Source organism: Myodes glareolus, chromosome 9, assembly GCF_982192425.1.
Source record: "Myodes glareolus chromosome 9, mMyoGla1.1, whole genome shotgun sequence".
NCBI classification, from domain to species: domain Eukaryota; kingdom Metazoa; phylum Chordata; class Mammalia; order Rodentia; family Cricetidae; genus Myodes; species Myodes glareolus.
The window spans coordinates 16,244,223-16,271,156 of NC_142034.1; the positions used below are offsets into that span (position 1 = coordinate 16,244,223).

The following is a 26,934-nucleotide window of genomic DNA, read 5'->3' on the forward strand; positions in this document are numbered from 1 at the left end:
GTGAATGTTCTAGGAGCCACACAACTGTGTTTGCAAATTGTTGAGGGAATGGTGGTTTATACAATACTAGCTAGCCCTCAAGAGGCTGAGGCTAGAAGACTTTGAATTTCAGGCTAGCCTGGTCTATATGGTGAGACCCTGCCTCAAAAAAAAAAAAGAAAAGAAAAAAATAATAAATTTCATTAGATATATTTTATGACAGCGTGTGGGGGGAAAGCCAGTAGTAGTGTTAAAACTATGTCAATTTGGTGAAGAAACCAGGGCACAGGAAACACGTGACCCCTGGGAGAGTCTAACGTTTAACGGGTAGAAACTTAACACACATACCACATACCAGCACCTGAGCCCAGCAAGGTAAGTCACAGCCTCTGGCTTCTCCCACTTCCCCTTCAACGAGCAGGCAGCATGGAACCTTTGGCCTCTTAAGTGTCAGGCCTGAATTCTGATCTCTTCCTCTCTCCAGGCCTCGGCTCCCCCACCCTGGTAAGCACAGTGGTTGTGGGGGGGGGGGATCCCCAGAGGGAGTACCTCCTTCAATGCTTCTGAAGCTCTTGTTTTCTTTGTCTCCAAACCCCAACCCTGGCCCCGCCTTAGTGACTGTTTCCTGTTTTTTGCTTTCTTCCTCTCCTTCCCCCCTCTGGGTGACATCCATGTAGGTGACAGATTTAGAAACATAGCCCTGGCTGGCCTGGAACTCCCAGAGCTTCGCCTGATTCTATTTCCCGAGTGTTGGGATTAAAGTCATGGGCCACCATACCCAACAGGACCACCGCTGCATTCTTAGTCCCAGGTCCACAGGGGCTGAGACCTGGAAAGGGTCTATTTGTTCTATTTGTTCCCTCCCTTTCTCTCTCTCTCTCTCTCTCTCTCTCTCTCTCTCTCTCTCTCTCTCTCTCTCTCCCTCTCCCTCTCTCTCCCCCTCTCTCTCTCTACCGGCTGGCCTCCAATTCAGAGACATCCGCCTATCTCTGCCTCCTGGGCACCACCACCGCCATCCAGTCCCCATCTTTCAAGTGAGCACGTGGTTTGGTTCTTGTCCTGAGAACCATGTCAGTCCGTAACAGGAAACATCAATGTTACCACCCACATTCCCACTAAGCCTCCTCTTCCTTGTAGACATTCAGAAATTTCCCTTTCCCCTTGGTATTCTTTCTGTAAAACTGGACATGTAATGTGTGAGAAGGTGTCTGTCACCACAGTGCACAGCAATGTAATGGCTGTGGGTGAAACTGTCACTAACGCTTTCATGGACTTAGCTCCTCAGAGCTCACTCTTCTCACCCACTTGCTAGAACTTTGTCTTAGTTTCTTCTCTGAAGTATTCAGTCACACAAACAAGCTTATTTTTATTTTGTGAGATGGTTACATGGCACCTAGGATTCCAGAGACCTTAAAACATCAACTCACTTAAGCCAGAAGTGGTGGCATCTGCCTGAAATCTTAGTGCTTAGGTGATGAAGAAGGATCAGGAGTTCAAGGCTAGCCTCAGCTCTATTTCGAATTTGTGGTCAGCCTGGACTACCGAAGACTCTGTCTTGAGAGGAAAAAAATTAATTCATTTAATTCACACAAGGAGTCTACAAAGCACACATGACAGCTCACAACTGGTCTGTAACTCCATTTCCAGGAGACCTGACACCCATGGCAAAACATCAATGCACATAACATTAAAAAAAAAGTAAATAAATAAATAAATAAAAAGCCGGGTGGTGGTGGCGCACACCTTTAATTCCAGCACTCAGGAGGCAGAGGCAGGCAGATCTCTGTGAGTTTGAGGCCAGCCTGGTCTACAAGAGCTAGTTCCAGGACAGGCTCCAAAGCCACAGAGAAACCCTGTCTTGAAAAACCAAAAAAAAAAAAAAAAAAAAAGTCTACGAAGGAGATGTTAGCATGAATCCCATCTTACAGACCAGGGAGTGGAAGCAGAAAGAGATTGGATGATTTGCCTAAAGTCACACAAGGCAGTCTTGGCACAAAAGGTCTTCCGGGGTTGTACATATCTAAGAGAAGAATTGTGCACCAGGGGAGGAAGCTACTTAGCTCGGGCCTGGAAAGATGGCTCAGTGGCTAAGAGTGCTTGCTGCTTTGCAGAAGATGGGAGTTCCGTTCCCAGCACTCGGATGGTGGCTCACAACCTCCTTAACTCTAGGACATCCACCACCGTCTTCCGGTCACAGACACATAAAAATACAAATAAAATAAGTCTGTTTTTATTCAGCTTTACAAGATAATATTTGCTGTTCCCCAGGAAACCAATGCACTCTCCCATTAGTAACTGTAAAGGTTATTATTGACCCTAGAACTTCTCCAAAAATTGACCTTTAGACTTCTTATCCTCTGCCAACTTGGTCGATGTGGTTTTCATCTTAATTTACTGTTGAGTTAACAGTAATGTCCTCTTTCCTTTGACGTTGCTTTGTGCACTCAGTTATCAATGATTTAATTTATTTATTTTTTCGGTGCTGGGAATGGAACCCAGGACCTGTATGTGCCAGGGAAGCCCTCTACCCAATGACCCACAGCCCTAGCCTCTATTGTTTATGATTGACAGTTGAAGTCTTACCTAATACCTTACTCCAATGACAACACTCTCCTATATTTTGTCAGTGTTTCCAAAGTTTCCCTTCACACGTAAGTATTCACTGTGAATGGAATTGAGTTCTCCAGTTGATGTGATGTGGAGATACCGCTCCCCTCCCTGTCTGGTTGATCAGTTGGTCCAGCCTCACACGGTAGACCTTTCTTTCACCCAGCCATCTGCAGTGTCGCCATTGTCATGTGTTAGGTCTGTGTCTAGGTTCTAGAAACTAGGACCCACTAACCAATCTCCCTACCCCCATATTAATCTTTTGTATTAAATCTCAGTATTCCAAGAACAAATTGCTTGTCTTATTCTCCCCATGTGTCTGGATTGTCTTATCCTTCCCATGTGCCTGGGTCATCTTATTCTTCCCACAAACACTTTCAAGTTCCATCATTATTGGGATTAACTTGGATTTCATTGACTCTGCAAATCAGTTGGAAAAGAAGTTATCTTTCTTTCCCTATTTTATTACATTGCCACAGCACACCTACAGAGGTCAGAGGTCAGAGCACAGCTTGTGGGGGTCAGTTCTCTCTGTCCACCACATGGGTCCCTGGGGTCACAACCAGGTCATCAGGCTTGGTGACAAGAGCTTATACCTTCTGAGTGAGCAGTCTCAGCAGCCCCCACTCAGATTTTTTATTTCTTCTCAAATTAAGACTGAAAAGTTAATTTTTCTGAGATTTAGTTTACTTTGTTCCATATTTTGTGGCATACATTATCTTATAGTCTCCTTTATTTTTTATTGTTGGGTAAGAAGGTGGAGAGTAGCCCAGATTGCCTTCAAAATCACCATCCAGCTGTCTCAGGGTCTAAGTGATGCCAGCTCACCTGGCTTTTGTTTGCTTATTTTTTGAGACAGGGTTTCTTTGTGTGGCCCTGGCTGTCCTGGAACTCACTCTTGTAGATCCCAGGCTTGAACTCAGAGATCTGCCTACCTCTGCCTCCCAAATGCTGGGATTAAAGACATGGGTTACCACCACCCAGCTTATTTCCTTTTTTAAATTGTGGTACTATACATACAAAATGTGCTATGTAGCCATTGTTTATTTATTTTCCACCAGGTGCGTTTACATTGTTCTGAGATTAATCTTCGGAACCAATCTTACAAAATGAAACTACCCATAGGAAAACTCCCACTTCCCTTCCCAGCCCCTGGCAGCCTCCCCTCTCCTTTCTGTTGTGTGAGCCCTTTTTATAACCCTGCTGTGTTTCCATGGTTGTTCTGGTAATGGCTGTTTGCTTTCTTTTTGAGCCTTGTCCGGAAGTTTCCTCTGGCCTGCTGCCTGGCATGTCCCTCCCAAGGGTCTCCAGGGAATCTGACCCTCACAATGGCTTCCTTTGCCCCTGCTCTGGTGGGCTTCATCAGCTACCCACGGCTGCCTGTCACTCATAGGGCTTTACTCTCTCCTAGGTATGTGACCTTGATCAAGCCATTTAGCCTCTCTGTGCCTCAGTTTCTCCTTCTAGGAGATGAGAAGTAGAAGTACTCGAGCTTGTAGAGTTTAGGAGTAATTAGTTAATAATTATAGAGCTTTGACAGTGACCAGCATGAAGTGGGTACAGCTGCATGCCTCAAGACATTTCAATCAGTGACAAGCCACGTGTCCAACAGGGGTCCCAGAAAATTACACTGAAGCTGGAAAAGATTTATACCACCTAGAGACACCATAGCCATCCTAACACTGTAACTCAAAGCATTGCTCCCAGACCCCCGGTGACATTAGTGCCAACCTACGGTACTGCAGTTGTATTCAAGTATAGCATGCACAGCCATGGACACGCAGTATGTAGTCTCCTGTACCATCTAGGCGTGTGTGGACACACTACGATGCTCACACACCCGCACATTGCCTGATGACGAACTTCTCTGAACTTGAACTACAAAGTGAGCTCAAGGCCAGGATGGACCCCTTAGTGAGGCCCTGTCTCATAATGAAAAGCACAAAGAGAGCCTAGGGGTGCAGGTCTGAGCACTCGCCTAGCATGTAGGAAGCCGCGACATCTCAGTCACCAGCACCCCCAAAATGAAAAAGGACTTGTTCCCTCCCTATATGTAGTGTCTGTGTTGCTGTATATTATTATTATTATATTATTATTATTATTACCCACAGGAGGTCAGTCCCCACTTATCACCCAGACCTTTCAGCTGTCCTGTCTCCTGTTCTCCGAACTCTGTCACCGTCATGTGAGATCAGAGCCCCCCCCCCCAACCCCACTCCACTTCTCCCCACTTCTCTCTGCTTACTCCATCTTCCCCTGCCTTCTGGCATGATTCCAAAGCTCAGCCGCCTCCCACAGGAACTTCCCTGGTTCCAGCTGTCAACATCAGCACTGGATAGCCGTTCACAGCACTGTGAGAATGGCAGGATGCCACAGTACTCTCCAGCCCAGGCACCCAGGTCACTGTTTGAGCCATCGAAGCTTCCTTTGCTTGATATCTGGAGGCTGCAATGATCTGGGAACTAGCCTTGCAGGTGGCTACTTGACCTCAGATAATGAGCCCCCCAAACCCTGGGACTCCTTTCAGATAGGCCCTTTCTGGGATTCCACCAAGACATCAAGGGGGCCTGCTTTTGCCCCACCTGTCCCCGAGGATCTAAGGACTGAGAGAGCAAGGTTGGTTGTATGGGGAACACAACATCGCCTAGGAAGGCCTTCTCTCTCATAAAAACTCACTGCCTGTGGGAAGAGCCTGCCTGGAAAGCATTAGGTTCTAGCTTTGCTAGACCAAAGCCCTGCTTGGATGGTAGATGGGCAAGAAGGTACCGGCTAACAAACCCGGAAAAGGGCCTAGGATTTGGAAATAGGCTGTAGTCAGTCTGTTCCCTGACCTCCTAGACCTGGGCCACTGCAGACCACTGTGGGCTGCCCTTCTGCAATCTCTAAGCCTCATGTGGGTCCTGCATTGGCCGAGTTAGGGCTAGGCTTCTCCTGGAAGCTAAGCAAGACATTAAGGTGTGCAGACATATGCAGGGCATTAGCCGGAGATGGCTGTGTGGCTGTGTTCTTCTAACTCTGGATATTCTCTTACCAGAGAGGACTGCAACAGAGGCCCAGTGGGATTCAGAGTTCCCCAGATCTGAGTCGTGGAGGCCTCATTCTGCCCCACACACAGACAGAAGTTTCACATATGCACACACACATACACACATGTAAGGGCGTGCACACATGCTCTTGCACCACACCCACTTCCCTGAATATGAGCTTCCCTTGCTCTCCTAACCCTACACAGGGAGCAAGCCACATGGGAGGGCCGTGTTACACCCCTGCTTATCAACTGCCTCCTGGCTTCCTCTGCCTGAATTCTTGAGGGCCTGAAGGCTTGGGAGCTGTCCTGTGCATAGACTTCCTGATCTCAGATGAGAGGAAATGAGATCACTTGTGTAGAGAAAACTACGGGTTTCAGTCCCAAGCTCCAGCCTTCACTCCCCAATCTGTGGTGTCCATCTCTCTGTCTCTCTCCAGGCAGCCAGCAGCTGAGCCCCTGGAGCCGATAGACCCCACCTGAGATGTCTTCTTTTGCTTGCCGGAGCCTCCCTGTAACCCTTCTTACCCTTCTCTGCTGCTCAGGTAAGCGGTCCCCAGGGTTCCCAGCACATGGCATATTAGAGTAGGGAGTTCCGCACTATTCCTTGGGCTTCAGGTTGGGGAGCATCCTGGCTACAGGGACCTCTCCACCATGGATCCAGAAGACTGTGACAGCCTGGCTTGGGTTGCCATTGGCCTCAGGCAGTGGCTAGGATCATGGCCTCTTGGTTACTGGATGGAGCAAGCCTAGGGCTCTGAGAATGCTGATGCGACAGGCTGCCAAGGTTGCGTGGCGAGCAGTAAGTGGGTAAGAAGGGGTGCCAGGGTCTAAGCGAAGAGATTGTGCCAAAGGGGCCCAGTGAACAGCAGAGGGCAGCAGGGGACGCTGTGCTCACTGGGACAGCAAAATGAAAATGAAACTTTTTTCAGTGGGTCAAGGAGATCTCTAAGGACACTGCCACTACGTGCTGAGTGCCTTGTGCCTGAGTCAACCTGCCAAGTTCTTGCAAGCTTGCTTGCACTCACAACCCAGGGGAAGGCACATTAGCCCTCTTAAGGGCTGAAGAAACTGGGGCTCAGAGAGAGGACGCATCTAACCCTAGGCTGCCCAGATAGTACATTGGTAGATGTTGAGTTCAAACCCAGCCCTGTCTACATGGAAAGCCCCTCTTTTGCCAGTTATTTACATACCGCCAGCTGATGGCCGAGTGGGCTGTGGGAGGTAGAGAACACAGGCCATGTATAGGGGCCCTGCTGGCTGGGACCTAGGACCTTCATGGTCCTCACAGAGTGGCGGTGAGCACGGAGGGTCCCATCTTTGTATACCAGATACTTTCCAAGTATCTGTCGTGCACTGGGCTGTGTGGTCAGCATAAAGCATAAACAGGCAAAACTCAGGCCCAGCCTTCTAGAAGCTTCAAAATGTTTACAGAGCATCAACATAAGTTATGAGCCGTGAGTACAGCAGCTCCTTCTCATGGTAGCCTGTTGCTTCTCTGGCCTTGTCTCTAACATTCCTCTTCCTAGCTAAGCTCCTGCCCTTCTGGCTGTCCATTGCTTCGGGAGAGCCAGCTCCCATGGGCAGGTCTGGGAGCGGGCAGGTCTGGGAGCCCGCAGTTCCCAGTATCTGGAACTTGCTCCCACAGCACATGCAAGGCTCACAGCCTCCTTCCCCATTTGCCCCAATGTCATTATCATTATCTTTTCTTCACCATGTTATTAAAAGTGGAGTCCCTCTGGACAGTGATGGCGAACTCTCAGAGATGAATCCCAGTACTCGGGAGACAGGAACAGGTTAGTCTCTGAGAGCTCGAGGCCAGCCTGGTCTACAAAGTGAGTTCCGGACAGCCAGGACTGTTACACAGAGATACCCTGTCTCAGAAAAAAAAAAAAAGAGAGAGAGAGAGAGAGAGAGAGAGAGTTCCTCCACCACCTGCCCCATGCCTTTCCCTGGAGCTCACCGCTACCCAAAGGACATCCTGGCAATTCTCCGTGTTTCTGTGAGTTCAGAGCTTACCTCCATTCTCAGAGGTGTCTTCATGACAGAGAGAACTTTGAACTTTGAACTTTGAAAGGCAGCGATAGAGAGGCCCCAGGAAGACTGACCTAGTGCCGATGGACAGAGGGACTGGAGGAGAGAACACAGGAAGTCACTGAGTGGTAGCCTCTGCGGGTCTGATGGGGGATGGTGCGGAGTAACAGAGAACTCTGAGGGCAGGCATCGGAGACATCTGCTGCCTGGGGCTTTTGCTCTTCCAGGGTCTGGTGAGCAGGCATTCGAGGTCCACGTATCGTCCGAGAAGCAGATAGTAGAAGTCGCAGGCTCTTTGAAAGTCAACTGCAGCACGAGCTGTGAGAATCCGCAAGTGGGTGGCCTGGAGACCACCCTGAGTAAGAAAGTGTTGGAAGAGCACCCTCAAGGGAAGTGGAAACAGTTCTTAGTCTTAAACGTCTCCCAAGACACGCGCCTCCTCTGCCACTTCACCTGTGCGGAGAAACAGCATTCAGAGCATCTCAACGTCAGAGTATACAGTGAGTGTCCATGCCTGGGTCTCCACTGCTCAGGTAGGGCCCACGTCCACTCTACACTCCCACATCTGCTCAGTGGCTGCTCCTGGGCTTCCCATCATGGTCCTCATCTCCTCCGGGCTCTTGAACCACAAGCAGGTCAGGTCTGTGGGCTCAGGATCTGCTTACACCCTTGGTTGGGCTCCACAAATACTCCTATACCTCAGAAGCAGACCGCGCAGGTTTTGAATCTTTCTCCAAGAATGTCAGTCTTTTGAAAGTCAGTTCCTACCCCGGTTCTGTCGCCAGAACACTCCATAAGCATCACAAGCAGTGGGGAACCAGGGAAGCATCGTGGGATGGAGGCGCTACTAGAGAATACCAGGAAAGTGGGAGAAAGTCGAGCATTTCATCATCCCCCCCCCGGGACCCGTGGCAAACGTGTGAGCCTTGTGTCCACGCCTGCCAGGATGAGTCAGGAGCGGCTCAATCTTAGCTCCAGGTGTTTCCCTGCTACCGGTTAACAACATTGATGGATCAAAAGCTGGAAAGATGTTCTGAGTCCTAGGTGGGGTGAGGATGGGTGTAGTAGTTTAAGCGGAAACCAGGGTACCGCTGTAGTCCTTACTCAGTGGATCCGCAATGACACTGGTCACGAAACCAGCTGGAGAAGTGAGGCAAATGCGACTTCTGCCCGGGCTTCAGGAAGAGGCTCACAGTCAGCTCCTCAAGGGTCCACACATAGAGGAGCCCCCTTTCTGTCTCCCAGGACAACCACCCAGCTGTTTAATCCAAAAAATTTGTGTTTGTTCTCTGGAGGAGATGGAGACAGGCCTAGATGTTTTTGTATATCCTTCTAGCCGGCTCTGCCATCTGGATCTCCTCTCTGTAGACCCCTTCTCTGTTTTCCAAATTCTGATCACAGAACTATCACCCGGATCATCCTCCACCACGCCCTTCTTCCTCCTCTTTCTTCTTCCAATGAGTAGGCCAATGCCCAGCCCACTTTCTCTCTCTCAAGTCCAGCTAGGGACCTGGGATACCAGGAGATGGGCCCTGACCAGGTTGGGCCTGCAGGGCTACAGTTCCATCCTGAGTGGTCTTCCTCCTTTGTCCCCTACAGAGCCTCCGACTCAGGTCACACTGAAGCTGCAGCCCTCGCAGGTGTCTGTGGGAGGAGCCTTCACCGTTGAGTGTACGGCAGAAGCTGTGAAACCCCTTGAGAGCCTCACCCTCAGCCTGCTCCATAACGGAGAGATCCTGCAGAACCAGACCTTTGGGGGAGCTGAAAGTAACGCCACAGCCATATTCAACAGGACAGCTCGAACAAACGATTGCCTCAACCTCTCCTGCCAGGCTGAGCTGGACCTGCGGCCCCATGGTGGGCACATCATCCGCAATACCTCAAAGTGCCAGATCCTCAAAGTCATCGGTAAGGAGGTACTGGGCCCAGAGGGGCAGAGATGGCATCCCTCTTGGCACCGTGGGGAAAGAAAAACCCACAAGCCCCACTCCTAGGTAGCTTGATGTGTATGTAGAATCCTGAGGGCTCCCTCTTACTTCCTGATTGACTGGGTCTTTCTCCAAGCTCCAAGCTGAACCCAAACTTTTCCAGAAGCCAGGAGAGCTCAACTAGTGGCTGGGCCATTATTGAGCTGTGTTGCCTTGACCGTGGTAGTGAGTTCTCTCTAGCTATGGCCCCTTTCTACAGTGCGAAGGCTTGCTGGCCTGACCCACAGCTTCCCCGGAGCACTGCTGGTCTGGGACTCTTGGTGGCCAAAGGCTGTTGTAAATGAGCTTGCCTGAAGCCCACTCAGCTCTGCCTGACGAGGGACATGGTATAAACCTGACCATGACATCCTCCAGGCCCTGGCATTGTTGTTGGGTTTTTTTTTCTCTTTTGTCTTTGGGGGTCCACCACCCAGCTCCCAGAGAGCATTCTTTGAATGCCCGGTCTTAGCTTGGCTTATTTCTAGTCAGCTTTTCTTAACTTAAATTATCTTGTCTACCTTTTGCCCCTGGACTTTTATCTTTTTCTATTTCTATATATCTTTTATTTTTGTTGTTGTTGTTGTTGTTGTTGTTGTTGTTTTGTTTTTCGAGACAGGGTTTCTCTGTGTAGCTTTGGAGCTTTTCTGGAACAAGTTCTGTAGACCAGACTGGCGTCAAGCTCACAAGAGATCTGCCTGCCTCTGCCTCCTGAGTGCTGGGATTAAAGGCGTGTGCTATCACCGCCCAGCTTTTCCTTTCCTTCTTATTCTGTGTCTGGCTGTGTGACTGGGTGGCTAATCCCCTGCACCCTCCTCTCCTCCTTCTTCTCCTTCTGTTTACTCTCTCTATTTTGCTAACCCTGCCTGTCCTTTCTCCTGCTTAGCTATTGGCCATTCAGTTCTTTATTAGACCAATCAGGTGTTTTAGGTAGGCAAAATAACATAGCTTCACAGTTAAACAAATGCAACAGAAAAGAATGCAACACATATTTGCATCATTAAACAAATGTTCCATAGTGTAAACAAATGTAACACATCTTTAACTAATATTCCACAATACCCTGGTGTCCAGGCTCTACATACTGGTCTCAGGAGCTGCTGAAGAGGGGTAGCTGCTCTGCCTGATATAGCCTGGAGTGCAGACCACCTTTCTCTTCTATGTCACACGGGCGGCAGACACCTTATGCCACTTCTCTCTGCTACCAGGCTGGCTGTGGAATGCATGAGTGGCCAAGGAGTGATGGGTGGACTCCCTGGGGTGCCTGGCACCTGAAAATCTCTAAATACATTGCCTCTTCCCTCCCCAGAGCCTCCGACTGTTTGGCTGATCATCATCATAGTGATGTCAACACTGTTATTTGTGACATCTGTCCTACTCTGCTTTATCCTCGGCCATCACTGGAACAGGAAGCGGACGGGCACCTATGGGGTGCTGGCTGCCTGGATGAGACTACCCCGAGCCTTTCGGCAACGACCTGGGTGAGCCGATGTTCCCAGGCCTCTGGTGGCTGCTGGAACTCAACATGGCGCCTTCATGTATGGTCCAGCACTGACTGAAGGACTCTGGCAATGGCACAAGACACTGGGGACATTTCCCTTTTTTTAACCTCAATACAAATACCTGGATTTCACCCTGTGCCCTCCATGTCTGCTCCTGGGATAACAGACAGCACCTGTGACAAGGAAGGTACTAACTGTGACCTGCTCACCCCGTTGTCTCCTCCGCCCTTCCCATCTCCCTGCTCTTCCCTCTGCAGCCCAGGCCCCAGACATCTACCCACACCATTAGCAACTGATTTCCTACTGAGATCCCGTGAGGGGGAGGAATTTCTGTATGCACATGGCCCTGGGGACCTCAGGCTGTTTCTGGTTGAATCAGGACTCGGCTCTGGCTCTCCTTCTGCCAAGAGAATCCAGTGAAAGGAGGCCCGTGGAAGCCGAGTCCGCCGCAGGGACCTCCTGAGCCGGCCTTCTTCCCCAACCATGCTGCCTTCCAGGGGCTTTAAGGCATTTGGAGACACGAGCCATCCTCTTCTCTCGTGCGCTATTTCAGGCCCAAGGGTGACTCCACAGAGAGGAGAGAGGGGCAAAGACCAGCTGGGGCTCTGGTATCAGGGCCTTGCTCTGGTCCAGGCAGGGAACAGGATCAATTGGGTTTACGTGGCTTCTGGGTCAGGGTGGAGTTTTACGGAGCTTTCACTCCAGAACAGGCAGTGGAGTGGAGAGCCTGCCGCCCCAGGGTAGGCGGCTTGACTGGGGCGGGGTGGGTAGAGTCCAGCATGCTGGCAGCCCTGTGCTGAAGCGGGTGAGGCCTGATGAGGATCCGTCTTCATGGCAGGCTCTCAGCATCATAGTACTCTAGGGAGATAGAACCCGCAGCTTGCTCCTTCCTGCCTTGGTGGACCCCCAAGGAGGAGCATAGAATGGGATGAGGCAGCGGTTGGCAGGAGCCCCCATCCACAAGGGCACATGGTCCTTTTGACATCTCAGTCTATCCCAGGTCAGGTCCCACGGCCCACCCACCCATTCCCTACCTGAAGCTGGGGGTACATCCGCACCGACAGTCCCTGTGGCACTGGGGGGTGGGGGTGGGGGCACATCTCTCCTGAGACGGGAGAGAGAGAAGAAAGACCCTGTCAGAGGCCCAGGGTGGCTTTTGAGGCTTTACCTCCGCCCGCCCCCCCAAGTCTGCTCTTTCAGCCTAGATCAGGAACCTAATCATGCCCAAACACCACCACCACCACCACCCCACCGCCCACAGCCTCACTTACACCTCCCCTTGCCTGGAGGCAGGCGGCTGGGGCTGAATCCTGGGTGCACCCTGCCAGGGAGGTTGATGTGGGGGAACAGGGAGGAAAGAGACTGGGCAGAGTGTCATAGGGCACGGCAAATAGTGATGGTGGAACACCAAAGGCTCTTCTGGCTCCTGCGCCTCCATCTCCTCCTCCACCTGGTCCTGTTGGCTGTCTGTATGGACCTGGAGGGTGCAGAGCGGAGGGGTTGGTGATGAGCGCAGGCTCGGCCCTCCCTGCCCCCACAGCCCCGCCTCCTCCACCTCCTACATTATTTTCTGCACATCGTCACCGTCGTCACCGGCGTAAAGGCTATACTGTTTGGTGAGCTGCGCTTGCGTGCAGCCAAGGCGCTTTGGAAATGCTCACCCCATTCCTCTGCTGAGTCTCTAGGAGGTGAAACGACTCCTCGTCGAAGAGAGCAATCTGCCTTTGTTCCTGCATCTCTCTGCATCCCTCAAGGAAGGGGGATGCTCACCTCAGGGCCTCAGAGGGCCTAGGGGTGTGAGCTAGCAGCCCTAATTCAAGATCTCCACCTCCCTAAACTTCCCAGCTAGCCCCTCCTTGAATCCCTCCAGGTCTCCCAGAGCCCGCTTTCCATTGGACCTTCCTGTCTCAGACCCCACACCCCTTACTCCCTCCATCCCGGGTCCAAATCCTACCTGGTCCTCAAAGGCCTGCCCTAAGGCCCCCCTGCAGTCCTCCAGGGAGTCTGTCTTCTTCCTCCCTCCCTCTCCAGGTGTGCAGTAATACCACCTCTCTGCCCATGCCTGTCACAGCCCACCTAGCCAGTCCCTTATCCATTCTTTTGTTCGACAAATAGCGGTTGAGCCCCTAAAAAGAGTTCTGCACCAGGCTCCTGGAACTTGAGGTACACAGAGGAATATCTGGAAGGAAAACCTTGGAAACAGCGTCTGGGTGGTAGTGGAGATTTGGAAACTCCATTCCTACGAGAAGCTGACACCAGGCCTTGGCACACAGTAGATGCCAAAGGGACCGAGCCGGGCAGGGTGTGGGCTGGCTTTCGGCTGCTACTCTAAGCTCGGTCTTTTTACTCCAGGTGGGGGTCCCCCACACAGAGCCCACCCTGGGCCCCACCTTCACACACCTGTGGGCTGGGCCCCTCTGGCCCCGGGTTCAGGGCGCCCGCCACCATTTGACTCAACAGCAGCTGGTGCAGCTGGGCGCTCTGCAGCATCATGAGCTCCAGCAGATCTGCGGAACAGGTTTCAGCAGGCCCACCCAGCCGGGCCGCCACACAGCCCCATCCCCTTTACAGCATTTATACAGAACGGAACAGAAAGGAGGTCCCAGGGATGTGTGGCAGCGGGGGTGTCGAGGGAGTGACCCAGGGGAGTTACCTTCCTTGACACGGCTGGGTTGAGGCAGAGGAGATGGGACAGTCCACGGAAAAGGCTGCAAGATGGTCACCCAGGGCTGGGGACATGGGTGGGGATTCAGTCCAACCAGGCAGAAGAGGGGTGAGGCATATCAGGAGCCCCCCCCCCCTCAATGTCTGCACCTCATGGCCTCCTTCCTCCCAGTCCAGTCTCCTCCTCTTGGTTTGGGACCTCCCCCAGAGTTTACCCCCGTCCCAGCTCCGCAGTCCCCACCCCAGCGCCCATTCCAAACAGTCTGCGCTCCTGGGCTCAGGTCTCACCGTAGGGGCTGCACTCTGTGATGGGGCGCCACTCCAGCTCCCGCTCCTGGGGGAGGACATGGCTTAGCAGGAAAGTTACCTTGGTAGCTCTGGAGACGCCTGGGAAGGCTCCTCCCAAGAGTACACTGACCCGCCCAGCCCAGGATGCCCGGTGCCTGGGAAACAGCCCAAGCCTCCGCCCTAGCCTTCCTCTTCTTCCGCAGCGTGGGGTCCCTCTCTTCTGAAGATCCATCTTCAGGCCCCTGGCTGGGGTTCCCCAGACGCTGATGCTAACCCTGGGAGGACCCACGTTTCTTGAGTGAGAAGAAGCTAGGGTGCCCCGGTTCTCTGGTCCCACAGGAATAGAAGGTTTTATAGGACCGGGCATGGGTGTGTGAGGCGCGTTAGGCGGGCAGAGGAGCCGTTCACTGTCATCCTGTCGATCACTCTTAGGAGAGGGGAGTCCTAAGGACCCAGAGGTTTCCGGAGGGGGGACCAGGCAGACACTGGGCAAATTCACAGAACAGGCTGTGGCTCTGGTCCAGAATGTCGGGGGCTCTTTAAGTCTCCCCTGCGATTTGCTCAATTCCTCAAACCGCTCCCTGCGCGTGGTGGGAAGGTGGGCGGGCATTCAGTCCTCTGAGGCCCCAGCACCACGGCATTCCTCAGACAGGAAGCTAGAGAAGCGGCTGCTGCGTAACAACAGGTGAAGAGGGAGATCTATTTCCGCAGCTGTGACATCCGAAGGCAGGCCCCAGCAGCAGTCAGGACAATCCCGACAGGAAGCTGGGATTAGCACTAGAGACTCACCCTTTCCCCACTTCTGCTCCCCTTTCCGCAGTCCTGGAGTGTAGAGCCAGAAGGAACGGTCCCGGCTCCTCCTTTGTCCCTGTCTGCTGGTGATTCTGTCACTGGATTTACCAGGGTCAGAGCCTCTGCCCTCTCAGCCCTAGACAGTCACCTTCAATAAACCTATTAAAAAGGTAAATTTGCCAGGCGGTGGCAGAGCTCACCTTTAATCCCAGCATTCCCGGAGGCAGAAGCAGGCAGCTCTACAGAGTGGTTTAGGCCAGCCTGTTCTACAGAGTGAGTTCTGGGACAGTCAGGACGACACAGAGGAAGATAAAACAAATAAAATAAAATAAAATAATTAATAATAAAAATGTGGGAAAGGGAGATTCATTCACTGTGGCCACATTAGGAGAAGACAAAGGGATCCAGTGACAACCGCACCATCCCATCTGTCCTCAGGGGCCTGGCTTAAAGGTTAGGTGGAGAGAACAGAAAAATAGCCCAAGAGGGACGGCACTGTGCCCCAGAAATCAGCTAGAAGGGAGCCATTCCCACAGAGGCTGCTACTGTTCACCCCAGGCTGTAGAAGGAAGTGCCCAAGGGGAAGAGAAGTGTGGCCTTCAGGTTACTATTGCTGCGATGAAACACCATGACCAAAGCAACCTGGTGAGGAGAGGGTTTATTTGGCTTATACCTCCACATCGGTGCCTATCCCTGGCGGAAGTCAGGGCAGGAGCCTGGAGCAGGAGATGATGCAGAAGCCAGGGAGATGCTGCTGCTTATTGGCTTGCTCCCCATGGCTTGCTCAGTCTTCTTTCTTACAGAACCCATGGATGGCCCCAGCCCAAAATGGGTTGGGCTCTCCCCATCAATCACTAATTTTAAAAATTCCCCGCAGGCTTGCCCACAGCCTGCTCGTATGGGGGCATTTTCTTAACTGAGGTCCCCTCTTCTGATAACTCTAGCCTAGGTCAGGTTGACATAAGACTAGACAGCGCAAGCTGGAAGTTCGTCTATGGAGAGAAAACTCAATTGGGAACTCAGCTGCCTGCCTCAACTTCCCCAGCTGGCTTCTGCTAGGTGTTCTGTCCGATTTGATGATGTCATCTCTTCAGCACCTGTTTGTTCTTTGACTTGGCAGCCTCACCAGAGGGGACACTCTGCTCTGCCTGTGATGCTATTGGGGACTCCAGCTGGGTGCCTCGAGGGGCTTTCTCATTTCCTACTGGGTGTTTGTCAGCCCCCAGCTTGCTGAGATCGTCCCCTTTGGCTTGCTATATACATCACAAACTCGTCCAAAACTGAAATTGTGGCTCTTGTAGGTCATCCCGGGGACCATACAAAACCAGCAGGCACAGGTCAGACACGGAAAAGCAGTGGTTCTCAACCTTCCTAATGCTGCGACCCTGTAATATAGTTCCTCATGTTGTGGTGACCCCCCAACTATAAAACTGTTTTCATTGCTATTTCGGCCCTGTGAAGGGTTTGACCAGGCTCCAAAGGGGCCGTGACCCATGGGTTTAGAACCGCTTGATAAAGGCTGCGATTCCAAGGTAGAGAACGTAGGTGCCACCTTGTGAGTGATGGGGGATGATGGGCAGGTGCCAGCAGGGACGAGAGAAGGGGTGATGTGCACACCCACAATTAGGAATCATTTTGTTCCTCACATCTTTATGCCAACCCCTATCCTATACACATACATACACATTTGAGATGGGGTCTCTGGTAGGCCAGGTTGCCCTCAAATTCCAAATGTGCCCAAGGATACCCTTGAACTCCTGACCCTCCGCCTGTATTTCTCAAATGCTGGAATCACAGGTATGTCTCATATGTGGTGCTGGGCAGGGTTTCAGGAATGCAAATGTCCTATCCATCAGTTGAGTGAGAGCCACAGCCCCAACCGCCCCAATTCTAAATAGCAAAGCTTTTATGTGCGCGTGCCTCTCAGTACACTATTGCTCAGCCACAGCTTTTCTGTGTTGATGTGGAAAGATGCCAGAGTCGACTGAAAAAAAATGTGTATTGGTGTTTTGCCTGCATGCGTGTTTGTATACTACATGTGTACCTAGTGTCCCTGGAGGACAAAAGAGGGTACTGCACCCCCTGGATTAGAGTTACAGATGGTTGTGAGCTACAGTGTGGGTGTTTGGAGTTGAAGCCAGCTCTGAACCACCGAGTCATCTCTCTAGCCCCTTTGTGTTTGTTTTTAATGATTTCCTTTGGAGCCATTTGTGCTTGGATTCCTCACTATAGACTCCATCCCTGGTCAGTTCTTCTTAGAGAGAACTATGAATGATAAGATCTTTATTTTTTTTTTAATCACATGTTCAGGATGAGGAATTAGCTCCATTGGATCAATGAGGCCCTGGATTCAGTCATAGGAATATGCTTGTTTATTGTGGAGTGTGCACGCATGCATGATTGTGTGTGTGTGTGTGTGTGTGTGTACATTTGTGTGGCGGCAAACATACTGTGTGTGCACGTGGAGGCCAGAGGTGAACATTGGCATGTCTTCTCAAACACTTCTTCATGTACTATTTATTTTTGTTTTTCAAGATAGGATTTCTTTGTGTAGCCCTGGCTGTCCTGGAACTCACTCTGCTGACCAAGCTGGCCTCAAACTCAGAGATCCGCCTTTCTCTGTCTCCTGAGTGCTGGGATTAAAGGCATGCACCACCACCACCTGTAGGCAGAAGTTTCTGTCCCACCAGGAAGTTCCCAGATAACCTCAGGGAGACTTACTCTTTCTTATAAACGCCCGGCCTTAGCTTCAGCTTATTTTTAGCTAAACTCTTATGACCTAACCCATTTCTGTTAATCTACTGCTCTGAGACTCCTTCACCTCACGTATGCCCTTCCCCTCATGCTCACTCTGCCTCTCGCAGCGTCTCCTCAGACTCCTCCTCCTTCTTTCTCTTAGCCTGGTTCTCTCACCTAGTGTTACCCTGCCTAGCTATAGGCCAATCAGCTTTTTTTTTTCCTGTTTCAAAGTCAATCAGCTTTTTATTAACAATGAAACCAACACATCTTCACAGTGTACTGAAGGATTATTCCACAGCAACCATCTGGCCTTCACATTATTTTTAGAAGAATTTAAAAGACTTATTTATTTTTTTATGTACGTGAGTGTCTTGCTTGCATATATAGAGATGTGTGTGTGTGTGTGTGTGTGTGAGAGAGAGAGAGAGAGAGAGAGAGTGCTTGAGACATCAAGTCCCCTGAAAATGCACTTATGGACGGTTGTGAGTCACTGTATGGGTACTGAGGACCAAGCTCAGGTCCTCGGCAAGAGCAGGTGCACCTAACCTCTGAACCATCTCTCTAGTCCCACCTCGTTTTTTGAGACAGGGTCTCTCCCTAAACTCGCTGCTCTTTGTTTCAGCTAGCCTGGCTGAGCCCCTGGACTCCATCTGTTCCCACCTCCACCACTGAGCACACCTCCCAACGAAGCTGCCACATGGGTGCTGGGGATCTGAACTCGGGTCCTCACGTTTGCACAGCTCACTTTCCCAGCCTGTTTGTTCCCTGGGGGGCATTGTCGGGGTCCAGCCTCGACGAATTCATATATTCCAGGGTGGGGGCGTGTGGATGAGAAATGTTAGGCAGAAGAGACAGAGATACAAAAGAAATACAGTACCAGGAAGGCAGCTCAGTAAATACTGAATCTGTCTGTGTTTGTTTCCCATACCCCAGTATAAAAAGAAGGAGGGGAGGAAGAAGGCAAAAGACAACCAGAAGAGTTGTTCGCCTTGATGCTTGAGACGTCCAGCCACTATTTCCTGAGTTGAGCATTCTGATGTTTGTGGCAGATACATGTTTAGATACAATGTTTAGACAAAGACACCCTAGACCAAGTATCCTGTAGGCAACCACTGGCTGGGTCAAACCTCCTGTTTTAAAATGAAGGGGCAGGAATAGGCTTGAATTCTCTGATCTTTGGTCAAGGTTGAGTGAATCTACCTCTAGGTCCAAAACACCAAGTAACCACAGCCTAGGTCAGGACCGCTTGTTTGTAGGCACACCTGCTGTCAACAATGTTGAAAGGGCAAAAATAAGCTCAGGCCCTCTGCCCTTTAGTCGAGGCAGAACAGGACTCACGTCTGAGGGTCCCCTCAGGGCATTTCCAAGACAGTTTGTCCTCTCTGTTGCCCTAATAAACCCATTTCTAGAAATAAGTAAACACGGGGAAAGATTCATACTAAAGCATATCCTTCCTTCACAATGTTATTTTTGTTGTTGTTGTTGTTCTTTTTGTTGTTGATTCAAGACAGGGTTTCTCGATGTAGCCCTAGCTGTCCTGGAACTCACTCTGTAGACTAGGCTGGGCTAGAAGTCACAGAGATCCACCTGCGTCTGCCCCCCAAATTCTGGGATTAAAAGCATTCGCCACCGTTGCCCTGCTACAGTGTTATTCTTTAATTACTTATTTACTTGGCTTTTATACACACAGGTGTTTAGTCTGCATGTGTGTCGGTGCATCAAATGTGGGCCTGTTGCCTGCAGAGGCCGGAAGAGGTCATTGGATTCCCCGGAACTAGAGTTACAGATGGTTGTGAGCCACCAAGTGGGTTCTGGGAATAGAACTGGGTCCTCTGCAAGAGTAATCAGCGCTCCTCACCCTTGAGCCAGTTCTCTAGTTCCCACAGTGCTTTACTGAAAGACTTGAAAATTGACCATCACTCAATGTCCAAATATAATAATAATAATAATAATAATAATAATAATAATAATAATAAAGGCTGGGCAGTGGTGGTACATGCCTTTAATCCTAGTACTCTGGGAGGCAGAGGCAGGTGAATCTCTGAGTTTGAGGCCAGCCTGGTCTTTAGAGCTAGTTCAGGACAGTCAGGCTACATAAAAGAGGCCCTGTCTCAGAAAATAAAACAAACAAACAAACAAACAAAGCATGCAACTGGAAGGATGAACCTCTTCCTCTTGCTTTCATGTGGAAAACGGACCAGAAAAGACCCTTTGTGAAAATTCCAGGGACAATCTCAAAGACTACATTAGCCGCAGTGAGGAAGAACCAAGGAGAGAGCAACTGACGGCAACGGGAATTTGCCAACCAACGGGAGGATCCAATTCCCAAAGAAGCAAGGAGCTGGAATCTGAGGGTTAAAGGAAATTAAATGCTGGTCTGCAAAATTCTGTGTCTGGCAATATATGAACAGGAAGGAGTCTGGGAACCGTACCAGCAATGAGAGTTTGTCCCTGCGTACCTGGTCTCACTGCACACTTCCACCACCTGCAACTGTCCTCGAGTGGTTTGTGGGGGTGTGGTTTTGTTCAGCGTGTAGCGGTGGTACTTTGGGGGCGTGTAAGGATTGTGCTGAGGGGATGCCGTGGGATGGGGATATTTTTCCAGAGTCCTACCCATCGGAACTACAAAGTGAAGTTTCAGAGCCTCCCCTGCCCCACCCAGGACCTCTGGGACTGAGGTGCCACCAGCCACAAGTGAGCATCTAATGAAGGTCCTAGGAAATCAACCTGACCAAGGACCCAGGGAAGAAACCGAGTGCCCAGACTCGGAGTGGTCATGGCACACTCGCTCACTGTGGGTCAGAGTGGGACATTCTAGAATTCATTTGTCTGTGGGTGACTGTAAGTTGTAAATTAGCACAAGAGAAAAAAAGGGATTTGTTTGTCTTTGGTTTGCTCCTTTGATAGGATGGGGTTGAAACAGGTGTACAGTCTGCTTGGTTCAGGGTCTGTGATGACTTACACTGTAACTTGATTGGAATAAGAAACACTCAGGGTTGGGGCTGGAGAGATGGCTCAGAGGTTAAGAGCACCGACTGTTCTTCCAGAGGACTTGGGTTCCGTTCCTAGCACCTACATGGCACCTTACAACTGTCTGTAACTCCAGCTTCAGAAATTCTGACACCATCGCACAAGGTACATATGCAGGCAAAACACGAAAGAATATTAAAAATAAATAAATAAATAAAATAAAAAATGCTTAGGAGACCAATGCATCTCAGCTCTGTGTTTGTTGTGAGGGTATTTCTGGGGAGGATTTGATCGTGAGGAATCCGAGCTCATAGATGGATTCATTCCTTGATGAATTCGCAGTATGATGGTATTTGGGGGTGAGAGTGGTAAAAAGCAGGAGGGTGGACCTAGTAGGAGGAAGTAGGTTATTGGGGATGTGTCCTTGGGGTACACTTCCTGTATGTCCCCTTTTCTCTGTAGCCACTGCAATGTGAGCTGTTCTGTTCCACCATTGCCTTCCTCACCCTGAAGTGCCTGAAACAGTGAACCAGTATAATCCATCCTGTCGTAAGCTGTCTGTGTTTGGGCACGGTGACAAAGGCTAACCAATGCGGTCTGTAGTGACCATCACTCCTACCTTCTTGTGTTTAGGCATGGTGACGAAGGCTAACCAATGCGGTCTGTAGTGACCCTTCGCTTCCTATTCCCCCTTCTGCACCTCTCATCCACTTGGGATTCTTGTTTCCTCTTCCTACAGCCAGGTTTCCTCCTCAGGTATCTTCAGGTTTACCTCATTATTTCTCACAGACTTAGAGCCTCCTCCGAGAAGGGACATGCAGCCACAGGGACTGGCCAAGCGGAAATGTCATCACCGTCCCTGTGGTAGAACGGAGTGGCTGTCATAACAACAGCAGCCTTCAGATCATGTGTTTGGGGCAGGGGCAGCTGCCCGAAGGAGGAAAAAAATCCTCTTTCTAAGGGAAGGAGCTGGGTTCCAGCTGGGCCTTTGTCTCCTGATCTAAGTGACCCAAATGATACTGGATACAAAATAGAAACCTTAGCTCCATCTCCTGGACATCTTACCACCATCTGCCGCAAAATAACCATGCTAAATCTACCAGCCTTTATCCTGCAAATGTGACTGGCGCCCAGAGCTGTGCCCTACACAGCTCAAACAGTTGACTACCACAGCCTTGCTCCCTCCAGTCCCTCATTAGAGAATATTCTACCCCGTGGAGCTTTGAGCAGAAAAAGGCAGAGACCAAAGGAGTAGGGCTGGACAGTAGAAGGGACAGATGGCACCCATCATCCCCTGTCTTAGTCAGTGTTCTATTGCTGTGAAGAGACACCGTGGCCATGACAACCCCTATAAAGGAAAAGATCTAATTGGGGCTGGCTTACAGTTTCAGAGGTTCAGTCTGTTGTCATCATGGTAGGGAACATGGCGGCTGTGCAGGCAGACATGGTGCTGGAGAAGAAGCTGAGTGTTCCACATCCAGACCTGCAGGCCACAGGAAGAGAGAGACTCTGGGCTTGGCATCACAACTCAACCCCAGTCACACACTTCCTCCAACAAAGCCACACCTAATCCTTTAAAATAGAGCCATTCCCTGATGACCAAAGCATTCAGATCCGTAAGCCTATGGGGGGGCACTCTTATTCAAACCACCACAGTCGTTGTCATCCTGACAGGAAGCATGGTGGCGTGCAGGCAGATACTGAAGCAGTAGCTGCGAACCATGGCCTGATCCAAATGTAGGCAGCGAGTGGGAGACTGGGCCTGGCCTGAGCTATTGAAACCTCAAAGCCCACCGCCTAGTGACACACTTCATCCAACAAGGCCACACCTCCTAATCCTTCTAACCCTATCAAAGAGTTCCACTCCCTGGCGACTAAGCATTAGAATATATGAGCCCATGGAGGCCATTCTTATTCCAACCACCGATGCCCTGTCAAGGGGGTGGTGACCAGTGAACTGAAGCCACCACCAGGCTGGGAGTGATGAGAGGGACCCTGAGGGGAGACTTTGGGGAGACCATCTGTGAAGGGTCTGAGAAGAAACTGTACTTTGCCCCCACATATTGGAAGCAGCTCTAGCGGGTATTCACTTCGCCCATGACCTTGGGCTACCTGACCTGGGAGAGGTGGTGCTTCTTGTCTGCCAACGTGACCCCTTTAAAGGAAAGAGGGGGGCAGTCGCTCACTCTCTCATGTGGTGATCAGAGATCGGCCTGCTGGTTCCATTCACCCCTGGGCAGAATGGATGACCTTGTTGTGTATCCATGAGTGTTTTCTAACAAATCCTTGATACCCATTTGAGCAGACTCTCATGGATCCGCCTACAAACTGCCCCTTGTGAGGAAGCCCAGGTTTCATTAATCATAGATACCTGTAGGACTGATCCTCAGAAATGCACCCCACCCCAGCCAGGGAGGCATCTGTAGAGGAGACGATGTATGTAGAGGGGACCAATGCGCACGCCTGGCTTACAAGGTGCTCAGAATGTCAGTGACTTCCCCTGATCACTGTGGCAGCCACACCATGGGAGCTGAGAGGTGAGGAGTCCTAGAAATGCTCTAACCATAGTCAGGCCTGGTCCCCGAGGAGGGGCCTAGTGACATCCGAGGCTCTGTCCACAGAGGTACTAGAAGGGAGATGAGGGTGGCTACTGGCCAGGCCTCCCTGAACCTACCACGGCACACGCCACCCCAGAGCTCAGTCTGCTGAGGGCTAGAAGCAGCTGCCTGTGGCAGGAGGAATGGACGCAGCATGGCCAAGACAGGCTGCTATGGAAGGTCTGGAAAGGGAGGAGGGAGCAGAAACTCACAACTCCTGTAGGCTCGAGATGGTGAGATGGGGCACTTCATAACAGCTCCTCTAGGGGGCACCACAGCTACAGAGTGACCCGGTAGCTAAGACAATCTTATTTTTCCCAACCACAACCCCTCCCCTAGGCTTGGAAGGACAGATGTCTTGCCAGCTGGGGGGTGGGGGAGGAGGCAGACAAATGCCACTTGAGAGCTCTGTGTGGTCCTCTTAAACAGTTGGGTGTGAATGTGCACACTCGTGTGTGTGTGTGTGTGTGTGTGTGTGTGTGTGTGTGTGATGTGGGGGATGTGGGCAAACACCGGATAAAAATCTGTTGGTTGCACTAGCAGTCCCTGTTCCTAGGCACGGGAGTGAGTGTATCGGCACGGACAAGTCACGTCAGTGAAAACACAAGAATGCACAGACATAAACACAGACATACCCTCCAAAAAAACCTGTGTCCGTACATGCGGCATTTGTGTTATCTGGCATGGATGTGGCTGAAAATATAGGGTTTTGGGGGGAGGTGTAACCTGAAGATTTGCAGAAGCCTATGGTGTGAGCCTGGGAGTGTGTGTGTGTGTGTGTGTGCGTGTGTGTGTGTGTGTGTGTGTGCATGAAAAGTGATTTGTATGTGTTGCTAAGAACACGGACATGAAGCATTTGTGTGTGAAGAGTTCACACACGAGTGTGCACCAGGCTGAGTGTGTGAGTGTGGGTGTCTGAAGCAGCCTATACCCTGGGCGTGCTTGCAGAAGTGACTACAAGGGAGATCGGGTACAAACATGAGCCTGTGTTATGTTTACTAAGGTTGGGAGAGATCCTGAATGGTGTGTGTGTGAGTGTGTGTGTGTGTGTGTGTGTGTGTGTGTGTGTGTGTGCCCCATGTGTGGATGGGTGTGTCTTGGTCTGGACCCTGGGTCACTGTGGTCCCAGAACCCAGGCACTGTCAGGGTGTGCCTGGAGCCTGCCAAGAGGGAAGTGTGGCTGAGGCACCCACCTGAAGATTGGCCCAGTCCTCAGGTTTCACTCATGACCCTGTGACATCAGCGGCAGCAGCTGTCCTCGCCGGCCCGGCCCCCCAGCCAAGTCCCCCAGAGCTCCAGCCCCAGCCCGAGGTGGGCACGGCACCCAGGGCTCGTCCGCCACCACTCTGCTCTGCTTCTGACCAACGGTGAGTACTATGCCTGTCTGTGCCAGCCCAGCCTGGTACCCCAAGGGGTGGTTCACCCCAAGAGATAGTAACCCTGGTCTCAACCCCAGCATGTTTGCTCTGGCACCACTGACCTCTCCGCGCCCGCTCTACTGTCTGTGCCTGGACCCCACGCTGCCGTCTGCCCTGTCAGCCCTCCTTGTGCCCTAGCCCTCTATGCCCCCAGACTTGCCTTCTCTGTGCGGTTCTCTCTGCCCCTGCCTAGCTGTCCTTTCCCTGATCAAGGGTCTTCATTCTGGTCACAAATAGCATGGGACTAAAGCTTAGCTCCCGGCAGGCATAGCACGGTGACCCAAAGGACAGGGTCCAGGCTGGGGTTTCTTCAGGAAGGGACATGAGGGGGAACCAAAACAGTGAGTCGGCTTGCCCTGTTTGCTGAGCCTGGGAGAAGCAGGCGGAGGAGAGCGGCTGGAGGCCGGGTGGGGGTGGTGGTGGCCTCTTTGCTCTGTTGAAAGAGGAATCCATGAGATGCCAGCGGAGGACACATCCCGGCTGCCACCAGTCTAGGCTCTGCCCACTGTCCCGCCCTCCTCCAGCCCTCTCTGCCAGCCTCAGGCCTCTTTTCCTAGCAAATCAGGGGGTGGGCAAGAGGTGTAGCCCCACATAGCAGAGGGGGCCCAAGGGGAGCAACCCCATATAGTTAAGAGTGATGTGGAATGTGGAGCCAGAAGGTGAGCCTTGAGAGGGAAGATGGGGTCTTAGCACTTAGGGAACCCAGGGGAACGAGAGAGTCCCGAGGAGACTTGAGTCCAGCAGACCCTAACCCTCTCTGCTCTCAGGACAGACCCCAGGACAGGGTGGGCAGTAGCGGCTGGTAGAGGAGAGGTTTGAACAACGCTTGGAGAGAGGCTAGAGCTAATTGGACGTCCAGGTGCTGTTTATCATAAGGGTCAACTTACTGAAAGTTATGAAGGGATCCCGATCTTAGCTGTGCATAGTGATATACACCTGTAATCCCAGCACTTGGAAGGCCGAGGCAGGAGGATTGCTATGAATTCAAGGCCAGCCTGGGCCACAGATGACTTCGTATAGGTAGAGACTGAGATCTCCAGGTCAGAGCAGTGTGGGGCTAGGTTATGTCCCGGGGCTTAGAGCATCTACTGTCAAGGAGGCTGCCCCCACTCCCACACCAGGAGGGGTCTTCCACCCGCTCCCTCTTCACCCTTTCCTGCTGCACATGTAGAAGTCACTCAGCAAAGCCCGGGAAGCCTAGAGACCTGAGGAGCCTTTAATGAGGTCCTGCCATTGAGAAGGTTGGCAAGTTTGGGGAGAGAAGGGACTGAACTTTGGGGAGGTGTCAAGAGCAACGGATGTTGTCCATCATCTGCCACCATAGCTATGGCTGTGTCAGGAGGACCCTAACAGTGGCAGAGGCTGGGTGACATGGCGCGTGGTGGACTCGGGGATAGCGCTAGGTAGGCTGTTTCTTCTAGGACCCTTCCAGATACTTCTGGGGTCACCCCCAAGTCCTCTGCTTAGAGCAGGAGGTATTGTCCTCTGTGGTAGTGATGTGGACAAGGTGAAAGTTAGATATCCCAGGACCTTTGAACCTGCCACGTCAGGCAGGGCATCCAGGCAGAGGTAGGAAGCCAGGCCTGAGTCCCCACACAGTGTCTAGGTCACAGGGAACAGAAACCACAGGCCTTGCCTCCAGTGATCCCAGAAGCCCACCTCCATCTATAGTCCACCCACCCACCAAGGATTATATGTAGGGATTTAGGGAGTTAGGAGAAGGTGGATGAGGGATCTTTGGTGGCCCAGCCTAGCCCTACTTGTCATTTCTGGTTTGGAAATACATATGGTTGGGAACTCAGGACTGGGGATCACCTCCCTTGTTCAAAGATGGGCAGGTGAGAAGTCTGCTCCAGTAACTTCTCTTGAGAGGGTCTGTCCACCCCAGACCAGGACCTGACTCACACACAGCCCAGCCGGCACTGAAGGCACTGGATCTCCTGGTGAGAAGCTAGTAGTCGGTCCTGATGAGGTCTCTCTGCCTTCGGGCCCGGAGAATCCCGGCCATCAGAATAGCAAGGAAAGATGGGTCGGCAAGGGAGTGAGGGGGTAGAGCTGTTGAGGCCAGCAGCGTTCATGGAAGCCTCCGGAAAAAGGCAGAATGGAGAAGAGAGAAGAGGCTGGAGATCCCAGAGGCAACTGTCCCTTGAAAGACGTGTCTGGAGAGCAGGGGGGAGGCATGAGGGGACAGAGGCAGATGTGCCGGTGACAGCTTGGCACTTCATGGGTTGTACAGTCGGTTTTTTCAACACCTTTTCATCAGACACTTGGACACACAGGTCATAGCGCTTGCCCGGGGCACACTGTAAGGGAGTGGCCAGGGCTCAATCCACAGTGGTCAAGGCCCCTGCTCTC

The 26,934-nt window shown here is 51.5% G+C and overlaps 2 protein-coding genes across 3 annotated transcripts; one reads left to right on the forward strand and one right to left on the reverse strand.

Annotated features, from left to right (window-relative positions):
* Positions 1 to 326: 326 nt before the first annotated feature.
* Positions 327 to 11,242, forward strand: Icam2 (intercellular adhesion molecule 2). Of its 2 annotated transcripts, none has more exons than XM_085695946.2 (5): positions 327 to 354; positions 6,052 to 6,156; positions 7,873 to 8,145; positions 9,245 to 9,553; positions 10,919 to 11,242. In XM_085695946.2, exons 2-5 carry the CDS (start codon positions 6,096 to 6,098, stop codon positions 11,092 to 11,094), a joined length of 819 nt encoding a protein of 272 aa, XP_085552072.2. In that variant the 5' UTR covers positions 327 to 354; positions 6,052 to 6,095; the 3' UTR covers positions 11,095 to 11,242. The 2 variants fall into 2 exon arrangements, with proteins under 2 accessions (XP_085552072.2, XP_085552071.2); XM_085695945.2 differs by having other exon boundaries at positions 345 to 483.
* Prr29 (proline rich 29) lies at positions 10,208 to 14,189 on the reverse strand. The gene is made up of 6 exons (XM_048445664.3): positions 14,064 to 14,189; positions 13,765 to 13,840; positions 13,512 to 13,618; positions 12,383 to 12,588; positions 12,146 to 12,216; positions 10,208 to 11,969 (listed from the first exon to the last, which is right to left on the reverse strand). The coding sequence occupies exons 1-6, from the start codon at positions 14,121 to 14,123 to the stop codon at positions 11,941 to 11,943; spliced, it is 549 nt and encodes a 182-aa protein (XP_048301621.3). The 5' UTR covers positions 14,124 to 14,189; the 3' UTR covers positions 10,208 to 11,940.
* Positions 14,190 to 26,934: the final 12,745 nt, after the last annotated feature.